This window comes from Punica granatum, chromosome 1 (assembly GCF_007655135.1).
Source record: "Punica granatum isolate Tunisia-2019 chromosome 1, ASM765513v2, whole genome shotgun sequence".
Lineage (NCBI taxonomy): Eukaryota > Viridiplantae > Streptophyta > Magnoliopsida > Myrtales > Lythraceae > Punica > Punica granatum.
In genome coordinates this window covers 48650271-48662315 of record NC_045127.1, presented here as the reverse complement: position 1 = coordinate 48662315, position 12045 = coordinate 48650271, and the positions used below count along the sequence as shown (strand labels likewise).

Below are 12045 nucleotides of genomic sequence, written 5' to 3'. Positions count from 1 at the left end.
GGGAAGAAAAGGGCTACTGAAGGGAGGCCACTTGGCCCATTCTACACTCATATCTATCTGACTTCACACTTTTTTTTTTCATATAGATAAAGATTCCAGCCACAAGTGGTGGTATATTATATACATTTAAAGATCCAGCCACAAATTATGGTATATTATATACATGTATGTTATGTAACCATTCATGTGCATATGTATATGTATATGTGCATATATGCATGTTTAGTAAACACTAGCCTCACATATATTTAGTTAGTTACCTATAACGATTGATCTACCCTCAGCAAGCAATTCAACAGTTAGACGAGAGAGATTTCCCATTAAAATGTGAGAAAACGAAAATATATAACAGAAAGGTCGATATACTAAAAGGATTGATGCGTGCATAAGACAGAAAGAAAATGATCTGAGTCATCGGACTCTTGTCAAATGCACATAGGCAATGGTATTGGTTATGTCGATGAGATTGATATTTTAATATATTTCTCATATGAGCTTGTTGATTTGATCCCATAAGCTTCAGGGATTTGGTTGCCGGGGGTCATTGTAGATTTTTTCTCGCATAATTGAGACCATTTGTTTCGTAATTCAAGTGGTTCGCCGACGGATACAATAAGGGAAGGCCAAACACAAACAAACACTTACGCCCGTAGCTAGGTCCGTACAATCATGTGACCTTAAGTTAATCAAAAGTCTAGGAAGCAACTAGTTGGAAGTGAGCATAAGCTTGTGAAAAAATAAAATAAAAAAATAAATATTTATATGGGCAATTTTCTATACATTATCACTTGATCGATTTGACCATTCAATATAACTCTTTCACCAGATCTTAATAATTAACAAATGGGAAATTGTCTAGAGGGTCAAAGGTCAGCTACCCCAAAATGCATTAATATACAAACGAATATACACATTGAATCGAATTTATCAATCTCGATTGAAAGAGACGAGGGCAAACGTAATCGTTTGTCTTTAGCACTCAAATATAAATATAATACCACAAGTCAGTTGAATGTCTTCATCAAAGGCTATCGGGCTCTTGCAGGGAAGAGCCCATTCCACTAATTGACTTTAGTTGTCAATTAATTAAAGTAATTAATTTGTCCCATGACAAAAAAGGGGGTAACTATATGTAGCCCTTTAGTCATGCCTGAGGTCATAGTCTTATCATCTAAAATATGAAGAAGGCCATTAGTTTCAATGCTAGGCACGTAATGAAATACTGTAGATGGTTGATGCAATGAAAGGAATTGAAACTTAACCGAATTTCATGACCGCATACTCGTTTCTTATAACTGCGATAGCCAAGTGACAAGTCGGAAGAGGCAAGCTGGGATTAGACGACTTCTGATATATTGGCCTCCTCACGTAACTTGAACTACCACCTTCCTGTTCTCACCTATAAATCAAACCATACATAGATGAAAGTCATCTACTAATTTTGATATCGTATATAATTATCCCTAATATTATATTTATACATCTATATACTCTAGTGTGATTTCAAATATATCCCATTAATATTGCCTGGCGAAATATAATACCGACAATTACAGCTCGATTTTCGTTAAGCCGGCCACCGGATCACGAGAGCCGGCCAATAGCTAGACCTCTTTACACATTAATATTTCGACATATGTAGACTGTTTTTCCTCTATATAACCCTAATGTTCTCTCCTTACTCTCTCATACCAATCCCTTAAGCCTTATAAATTAGCATTCCTAATTAAGTTTCCCTTTCAAAATAATTGACATTTCATTCCGTTTTTAATCTGATTTCCCACCTCTCACTCTCCATTCAACCTTACCAGAAGCTGCACGAGGGCCGTTGAAACCACTTACATCGCCATGAGGCAAGCGGGGACTTACTCAGGGATACTATGTGGTGGCATATCGGGGAAGACGGGGCCTCACCTGTTGCCGCTGGCAAGGATCAAGAAGATCATGAAGCGGTCGAGTGGCAACGGAGGTGAGGAGGTGAAGATGATAAGCGGGGAGGCCCCGATCGTGTTCTCAAAGGCGTGTGAGCTGTTCATCGAGGAGCTGACGAGGAGGTCATGGATAATGACCGTTCAAGGGAAGCGGAGGACGATCCACAAGGACGATGTAGCTTCGGCCGTCGTGGCAACTGACTTGTTCGACTTCCTGGTCAACTTGGTCGACGGCTCTGGTCGTGTTGGCATGGCTAGCGGCAAAGGTGATGAAGGCGATCATGATCTTGTTGTGCATGATCAGACGATGAGCATGGCGACGAGGACCACGAGTCTGGTACCAAGAAACTAAATAAATGTACGTTAAATTGAATAGTACTTTTCCCAAAAAAAAAAGTATTTATTTTCTAATTAATTAACAAGGTTCCAAAATCCAAAGTTATATTATGCACCGTGAAATGAAAACTAACGATTAATTATTTTTTCGTTGTCCTTTTTCTGGTGCAATTAATTATTTTACTATCAGATAGTGCAAATTTCTGCAACAAAAGAAAAAAGAGGAATATCAAGTAAATAAGCTACCATATATATAATAGATGGAATTAATGCATTCGTGAATCAATTATATAATTTATAAAAATTGAGAAGCGAGATGTGGTTGCGCTACATAACTCGAATTACAAAATTATCACTTATTATCGTACTGACTTTTCGAGTGACTATCTCATAAATTCAAAAAGATATATGCATCGTTTGGTTTAATTCAGATAAATTTTTCTGAAAATCATATATGTCCATTCAACAAATTTTAAAATATTTAAAATTCTCTCAATAACTCAAAGGTTTTTTTGGAAATATGAAATGTTTTCCTAATTTTAATGTAATAAGTTTCCCGTGAATAGAACATAGACATTTTTTTTTCTGCATTAATTTTCCACTCTTATTACTGCATATATCTTATCTCGAAACGTTTCTCTCACGACCGATTTGCCCTTATAAATTTTAAACAATGACTATCTTTATTATACTTTTTGTTCATGTGTATTTTAAATTTCTATAACATAAAATTATTTTGTAAGTTTGTATTGACAATGATAATCTCAAATAAATTGAGTTAATTCTATTCTCACCGTTGTAATTTTTCCTTCTTAGTTTTATCGGATAAATTTTGTTTTCACTACAAAACAATGTTGCATGTTTCACAATACCTTTTTTTGTATGATTCAATTGTTCTATTAACTCTTTCTTTCTTGTATAACTTATCCATTTGAAAATAAACACATTAAAATTATTAAAAAAACCCACGTAACATATATGCAGACGCTTTATTTTAATCTTACTAATCTCAGTTTAAATTTAATTGATTTTTATTATTTCATTCTTAACAAAATTATGACATTTAATAATTAATATATACTAAAGATCAAAAATAAAATGTGAAACGTTTTAAAATGGAATATTTTCTCAATTTGCAAAAATTTTGAATGTGCTCTTAAAAATAATTGAAATAATTTTCTAGAGTAAATAATTTCTCGAGTCACGTAAAGCCCAAACCCATACCTAATTTTTGTGGTGAATCGGTCTCTCCTCCATCGTTGGAGTACTAATATTGATCTTGACGTATAACTTTCGTGGTGAAGGCTTGTTCATTATCAAGTACTTGCACTGTTTTTCCCGAGAATTCTTTTTTCCCAAAACAAACCATAAATAAAATGTGCTCTTTGCTAATACAATAATACAACTTGCTATTTTTTTACCAATCTTGTAATTTTTTTTTTTCTGTTCTGAAACACGAGGCCAGAGCCCAAATCAGTAAAACACGTACTCGCACTAAGTTGGTCTGATGGCTTGTTGTAAACAAGTCAGTCTGTAAATCCTCCCTTTGAGTTGAGGGAAATGAATAGAAAGAAAGGGGTGAAGGGAAGGAAAGACCACTGTATCCAAATCAATATATATAAACTGAAGTGCGAGACGTGAAAACTCTATTGGTTAATTCTCATCTCTCTAAATTTTCTCGATTTTCCTATTAACCCTCAGCTCTCTAAATTTTCATAAATTTTCAATTATTTTTAATTTTAGGAAAATTATGATACTCAATTATTATCTTGAAGAATGTGAGTAATTTTTAATATTACAAGAATATATATGTGATATTAATTCTATATATATTTTACATGTTTAGAATAACGAAATGACTTTTAACACACTTTTCCAACGATACGTGCATGCGGAGATTATCTTTTACCAAAAAAAAAAAAACTCCATTCATGCATGCATACGCATATGCATGGCCTACACATATATATTATTACTAAATTGTAATAAACTAAATGAGTTTTTTTAATTTCAATTCCAATTTTAATTTTTACAAATGATATGAAAAGAAAAACTCAATGGAAAAATGAAATGCTTTTGCTATTATTTAACACTTAATATTGTTCTGATAGGATCAAGCAATTTCTGCATTAGATTTTTTGAACATTATGTCTTAGACTACCCCTCTTCCTATATATACATCAAATCCGCCATGCATACTGTTTGGGGTTGGATCAAATCCGCCACACTTGGTTTGTGGTTTGAACAAATCTGTCGTGCATAATTAGGAGAAGGAGAGCTATTACACTATTGCAGCAGAGATAGCTCTACCTTGACTACTCTGGTGATTGAGTTCAATTCTAGGCCCGATGATGATCGGATGAATTCTCTGGATTCTTTAGTTTTTATTCTTACAAGACATATTTCAGAAGTTTGATCGGCTTTACATGTTTTGTTTAGATGATGAGTTCGGAGTTATGTTTACAGGGCATGTGAAGCCATGCTAGATCATATTTCAAGACCCACAAGGACTGCAGCTCATGCCAGGACCAACGACCCCCAATTGATGAGCTTGAGAAGAGATTTGGAAAAATTAGAACAAGATTATATCTAGTTCAATTCGAGACTCTATAATTAACAATTCTAACACTATTATTTTGCTTTGCTTAATTATCTTTGTCTTTTTCTCTAAATATGGTACTACAAGTTACTTGGACGGACATAATTTTGTGAATTCCAGACGAAAATTGGATTTATCACCAAACATTTAATTGATAACTTTCTTTAGTCCCTCATAACACTTTTTTCCTAAGTATATGTGCAAAAGTCATTCTTTTAAATTTTGAAATTCATTTTATCAAGATAATTTACTTTCAAGTGTTATTAAAAATATTCATTTAATACTATAAAATACGATAAAAAAACATTGGGAATATAGAAACACTTTACTATTGACGCACTAGATCACTCGCCAAATATACACTAGGCAGATTACTACGAATCGGATGTTAACAAATAATTTCGCTAAGTATAATTTGGAAATAATTATGTTAGGTTTGTATGTCACAAAAAATATATTTAGTAATTTGAAGTATCCTTCTTAGCTAAGATGAACAGAACACCTGAAAATGGATTAAGATAGTATTTAATTTAAAAGTAAAAAATATAAATAAAAGTCCGCGCAATGTGTGGGTCACATACTAGCACATAACTAGTAAGTTATAAATTTTTTTTTTTTGCGGAACACAAATAAGTTATAAGTGATTGCCTATTGAAAAATAATAAGTTATAAGTGATTAAACTATAGAAGCATCCTACACGACACAATCCATAAAAAAAAAAAAAAACGATAGTTCACGAAAATTCATACATGGGCCCGTGTTTCGTGGACCAGGCGGCCCATTTCTTTCCGTGGGCTGACAAAGAAGGGATTGGGCTTGTTGTTTTGCAAAACCTTTCATATATTATTTTTTTTCCTATTTTAAGAAGAAAAAAGTATAGTGTAGTAGCGTACATCCTCTCATTTCAATTATGAGGTTGCAGGTTCAATTCTCGTGATGAAACTACACGTACCCTTTTTATTAGTCATAGGATTTCTATTTCGTTAAGGAAAAAATGTCTCTGCTTGGATGGTAAAGGGCTATGATCCGGACCCTTAGTGAGCTATGATGGTAAAGGGTTCAATGTCTTCTGAATGTAAAAAATTCATGTTATGAGAGTTTTACCTCTTCGTAAGTCGACCCAATTCGATTGGATTAGTCGGGATTCAATTGGGCTTTCGATAACAGGGTTCAGATCGAAAAAAAAGGGGTTATTATCTGGACCAGCTTTATTCACTTGATTAAAGGCAGGTGATCCACTTTCCTAGAGCAAGAAATTAATTCAAGCATAATACATAAATAAAGGTATTACAAGTTCCAGCTAATTATTTTGCCAGGGAGACGCTCATGATTTTTAACTATTCGAGCGAATCGAATGGAGTTTTTCAAATTAGTAATCACTGTGTATATGTGTGAACTCTAATCAAACATCGACCTAATGCCCCATACAAATTAACATCGTGAAGTACTAAAATGGAACAGGGAGCCAACCATAAATAATAAACATGGCGAACGACAAAGAGAGGCACTGATTGTTCGACTAATTAGTACCATTGATTTTTTTTATACTCGTAGTTAGTAATGATAACATGGAACTACACCAAAACTGCAGTAAGCCCTACGTACATACGTACACATGCTTGTACTTCTTTCCTCCTTGCTAAAATGCTGACCTCTTAGCTATACTATATATATATATATGTAACTGATTCAAAACCAGTAATTACAGCGCGCAAAAAGTGGGCAAAAATAATGTGGTAATAATCGAACATTAACTATGCCGAGAAGCAGCTAAAAACTATGCTCTCGCTGGGGACACGAGCAGATGAGACCAAAACGAATTCGCCGGTACTATCGATTTTACGTAGGCCCGACCTTGTGGTTTGCCGACCATCGCTCTCATCCATCTCGGCCGTTCTCTGGGAGGGCTGGGCCGCATTGTCAACGGCCATCTTCCTAGCCAGGGCGGCCGCCCTCTTCTCCATCCTCCGCCTTAGGACATACTCTTCGGGAATGAAGACGTCCATAGTTTCAGCCTTAAGAAAATGAAAAACAGTTTTCCCGGAACACGAGAACGTCAAGGAAGACAAACTGGCCCGAAACTTGTGCTGTGACGAGTTTGAATATATATAGGGAGGAGGTGGAGGGATATGTTACATACAATGGGCGAGGGGCCCCACAGTTTCTCTTAAACAAGGGAGCAGATTATTAACAAGCCGATTAGTTTGCTGGGATTATGAAACTTTTTGGGGTAATTAATCAAATAAGCATGCCATTGGTTTCGCGAAAACCAGTTTATATTTTCGAATGAAATAACTGATATTTTCAGGTTATTAGTTTCACGAGTCAGTTTCGCTCTGATTATGAGATTGTGACAACTATTATTATTATTATTATTATTATTGTTGTTGTTATTATTATTATTATCTGCTGAAAGCTGGTCTTTGTGGGTCGACAGGAACAGGACATGATCACAGATGAGGGAGACAACGTAAAGGGTGTTGGGGTCCAACTCTTGACAAGTGTTCGGCTGGAAATACTTTCAGCACTCTGTTTCGAGTCAGATTCCTCCTTGGGTTTCATAATCTATATATGTGAAAATGGGAGGTGGGTTGATTTGGTACTTTCAAAGCTAATCACATTAGGGGTCGTGCTATATTATTAACATTTTGCACATCGCACTGCTCAAAACATATTTGTTCGGATTATTCTTATATTTGATACGAAAGAACGTAAAAAGAAATGGTAAAACAACATGCTACATTAGTAAATAAACAATGGTAAATTTGTCCTATGATGTGAATCCCGATCATTATTGTCACGTGTAAATAATTAATCGGAACCATGACACTTGATCAGGTGACATAAAAAACAATAGATAACGATATGAGTGTGCACGGATACCGGGTATACACGGAACCGATCGGAATTTACCGGTTAGGGTAGGGTCTGGATAACTCGTATTGAAAATAGGATAGAGTCCGAGTATTAAAATAAAGAACCAATGAAAACTGGTTTTGGTTCTGGTTCCTGCATGTAGGGTACCTAGAACAGAAATTAGAATCGGTACTTGAATCCGATAATAATTTCTCATAGTTATATTTTGATATATTTCTCCCTTTTACTTTACCTTCTTCCCCTCCCCCCCTCTCTCTCTCTTTTAGTGAAAGTTTCGCATTCCTTATCGTCAGTAGCTTTGGTTCGACGATGATAGGTGTGTCATCGGTGAGGTCGGATCGTATTACGAATATTTAATTTTGAGAATAAATTGATGAGACATATTACTCTTTGTTGTAGATGTATTGTGAATTAATGTAAATCTATGTCGACATTTTGTTCTACGTTATTACTGATTATGAATGAAACACTTTTGGTTTTATTTAGCGAGACAAAAAACTTTATAGGTTCCAACAGTGATTCAGAACCTGCGGTAAAATACATGTTCTGAGTAGGTTTCGATTTCATGACTCAACATGGTAAGGTTCGGTTTCAAAATCTTAAAACATGTTTCTTATATAGTAGGGACCGAGTATCGTAAAAAAAATAGAGTAGCCGGATCCGAACACCCCTAGATAACGAGTTCTAGAATAAATTATCCGTACTGTTAGAGTTTTAAACATGGTAAAAAACCATGGGATCTCTGGGCCTCTGGCGTAGGACGGTGCCTTTACTGATGTGCTCCACCTGCATGGTCGGTTAATATGATAATACCGAGATTAAAGATTTGTACATTTTTAATTAACTCCAACTCAAAAAATTATATTATGTTGGTAATTAATTGGGAACTAACTGCTTTGAAGATAAGCGCGAATTAATTAACTTATCAATAACCCACCGAAAAAAAAAATTACTAATATCTACCTAAAAAAAAAAAATACTAATACATGCATGAAAACTATACGTTTGGGCAGAACCATATAGGACAAACTTCTCCTGTCCTATATATTTTACCTTTAAACATGTCAAGAAGGAGAGTTACATTATGCCTAATTATAGGCGATGGCAAGTTTCACTCCATGAAGGAAAAGCGTAGAGAGGAAGGGGATTTTGTGTAACGGCACGAATCATCGCTTGGAATCACAAGCTCTCGAGTTCGATCATCGTCCATGGAACTTTCATACCCCTAGCTTTAATTAACTTTACTATTTCTATTATTGTATTTGGTAATGGGAGGCCTCCCGTATAACCCGAAAAAGAAAAAGCATAGACGGCAATACAGATTCAATTCAACCATCACAGTGGTTTTTCAGCGTCAAACATCGTAGGAGTTTCATATATAAGATCCTTGAGTGAACATTCTTGTACTAGAAGATATAAGCGTATATAGTCTTTCCCTTTGTTTCTTCGATGGTTCTACATTGTAAAATGATCAAATTTCACTTTCTTAATATGCTTTTTCTCTCATTATTATTAAAAAAGGGTCGTTAATACTTCTATGGTTCTACATTCAATTGATTTCCTTCTTCTGGGTAAATTCTTGTTTCACGGGTGAAAATTTTATTTTTTAACTTCACCCACAAGTTCAAAGTATTTTCAAAACAAATCGAGAATTAATATTTTGGCATAAGTCGAAATTATTTTGAAGTACAAAAAGATTAGCTAGATTCAATGCCAGAAAAAATCATAGATTCATACCATAAAAAAATTGTTATAATTTCAGAAAGATTTTATTTTCAAAATAAAAACAATTTTTAGAGTTGGAAATTTCATATTATTACAAATTTAATAAATAGTGTTATTACCAATGAAAAATCCATCATTATTATTTTTCCAAAAGATAATATATTTTGCGGGGTACACGCGAGTCACGTGAAAGCTCGTAAAAATCAAATTACCCAAGCCGAAGAAACTGTGGGCTTTGTCCTGTCCCTAACGAGGCCTTGCGTAGAACGACTACAAGCCTTGGTTTTACTTTGCCCTTCTCCCTCTGCTTTCTAAGGGCTAAGAAATTAAGGCCGTGGAACAAAACAAGCCATAGTCACCGTCAGGACAGGCCCCCCCCCCAAAGGGCAAAGTCCTATGAGCGACCCGTGACATGTCTTTCTTGGGGCTTCTCCCAATGTTTTTCCATTCCTATCTGTGCCCACTGGAATCCGCATTCCTCAGGTGGATTCGGGTTTTCCCGGAATACTCCACGGACCGTGCGATCGATGTCCGACTTCCATAAATGGAATGTTTCAGTAAGTACGGCGCCGAGAGATAATTTCTACGGTATGGTTATGGATCTTCCGATATTGAAGGGGTCTTGACTCGGTCAAGATAGAGGCCTCGATTAGATAAGTTTGGAGTCCCCTCCTGTTTTCATGGGACAACTTAGTACACATGTTCCATGACAAAAAGAGGAAGCTGCCCTAAGAATTCATGGTGGATTGCTCCTTCTCCACCAATCTCACCAGCTGTTTCTGCACCTTTAATCGGCCATTGACAGTTCTACAAAAATGTCTGGATCCTACCAGTTAATAAGTTGGAACAACAACCTCTGCCATCCCCCGCGCTTCACAAATAAGGTCCGAGGTGGGTTTTCCATTGAAATTGACCTCTGGACTTTGCAAATTCGAGAGGAGAAAGGAAAGGAAGAGATTTCCGTTCGTGAAGGAGGGAGGGAGTTAATCCGAGACGATCAGCGAAAATGCCATTCGGGAGCACTGAGAAATGCAAAGCCTGCACGAAGACCGTCCATTTCATAGAGTTGGTTTCCGCCGATGGAGTTCCCTATCACAAGACCTGCTTCAGGTGCAGCCACTGCAATGGCCTTCTTGCGGTATGTTTCACCCTTTATCACAATGTTGGTTCATCTTGCAAACTTTTCCGGTAATTTCCAACCGCAAAATGCTTGCGAAAACTCCCCCCTTAGAATGTGTTTTACAAAATAAGGACATGTTACGTGCTTTTGTCGAAGACAATGTTATGCAAAACACAATTCCGTCCACTTCTTCACCGTCTGTTTTACATTCTTGAAAGATCGACGGGCAAAGGAAAAGGAAAAAGGAATAGCCATGGAGATCCGAAATGCAGAGAAGTTAGATCAAATGCAATATAGTTACATGTTTCATATTTCGGGCTCTCGGATTGTGTTTGCAGATGAGCAATTATTCTCAAGTGGAGGGAGCCTTGTACTGCAAGCCTCACTTTGAGCAGCTGTTCAAGGAAAGGGGTTTCGCTAACAAATCCAACACAGGTAAGTTCCTGACATCATCTCCTTTCCGAACACATTCATAACAAAGTCACAGGATTCGGTCTGAAATTCTCGTTCCTTCTTTCTTTTTCTCTTATCAGCCGCAAAATCTTCTGACAGGCCGAACGGGCTGGTAACAGATCTAATCCTCGCCGACATCAAACTTTCTTCTTTGTCTAGTGGTGGAAATGTGATCATACAATCATCGAATTGATGAACAAAATGGTGTCTTACTTGCAGGCTAGAGCCCCTAGCAAGCTTTCCCACCTGTTTTCCGGGACGCAAGACAAGTGTGCCTTCTGCCATAAGACCGCGTACCCATTGGAAAAGGTCAGCTCGATATACACTGGATCTAGGCCTACTTCTAGTTTCGAGTTGCGATGATACTTTGTAGCCAATTTCTTGGAATGTACTAATTCGAGAGAAGTTTATGTGATTGCAGTTGACGGTGGAGGGAGAGTCGTACCACAAGTCGTGCTTTAGGTGCTCCCACGGAGGCTGCTTCCTGACTCCGTCGAACTACGCTGCTTTGGATGGCATTCTGTACTGCAAGCCCCACTTTGCGCAGCTCTTCAAGGAGAAGGGCAGCTACAACCACCTCAGCAAGACAGCCTCCATGAAGAAGAACGCTGCTGCAGCAATGGCCGCCGCTCCAGCTCTCGAACCCGAACTGGCGTCCGGTGATGCGAAACCCGAACAAGAACTGAAGATGGAGCAGAGTCCCCAGTGAAGAACACTCGGGGGGGGGGGCAATTCTTTTGATTCCCCTTTTTTTCTTTTTCCAGTCATTCTCTAGCTCTGTTCCGTTTTTTATTTCTCGATTGACTTGATAGTTCTAGCTTCCTAGGACTATGTCTCAGTTTCGCAACGAAATAACACCATATGCTCTTTGGCTCGATGTCTTGTCGCAGATTCAATTATGCAGGCCAACGAAAAACATATGTTGCTAACTTACGAACATGTCAATGAATCAAGATTAATATATAACATCTCAACGAGGAAACACGAATTCCATGACAGTAAT

General features: G+C 36.9%; 2 protein-coding genes across 2 annotated transcripts; both read left to right on the top strand.

Annotated features, from left to right (window-relative positions):
• Positions 1 to 1455: 1455 nt before the first annotated feature.
• LOC116192367 (nuclear transcription factor Y subunit C-2-like) lies at positions 1456 to 5047 on the top strand. The gene is made up of 2 exons (XM_031520904.1): positions 1456 to 2289; positions 4734 to 5047. Exon 1 carries the CDS (start codon positions 1849 to 1851, stop codon positions 2281 to 2283), a length of 435 nt encoding a protein of 144 aa, XP_031376764.1. The 5' UTR covers positions 1456 to 1848; the 3' UTR covers positions 2284 to 2289; positions 4734 to 5047.
• A 4910-nt stretch (positions 5048 to 9957) lies between these two features.
• LOC116188175 (LIM domain-containing protein WLIM2a-like) lies at positions 9958 to 11919 on the top strand. Its single transcript, XM_031517357.1, has 5 exons — positions 9958 to 10607; positions 10928 to 11024; positions 11123 to 11154; positions 11262 to 11351; positions 11464 to 11919. Exons 1-5 carry the CDS (start codon positions 10476 to 10478, stop codon positions 11749 to 11751), a joined length of 639 nt encoding a protein of 212 aa, XP_031373217.1. The 5' UTR covers positions 9958 to 10475; the 3' UTR covers positions 11752 to 11919.
• Positions 11920 to 12045: the final 126 nt, after the last annotated feature.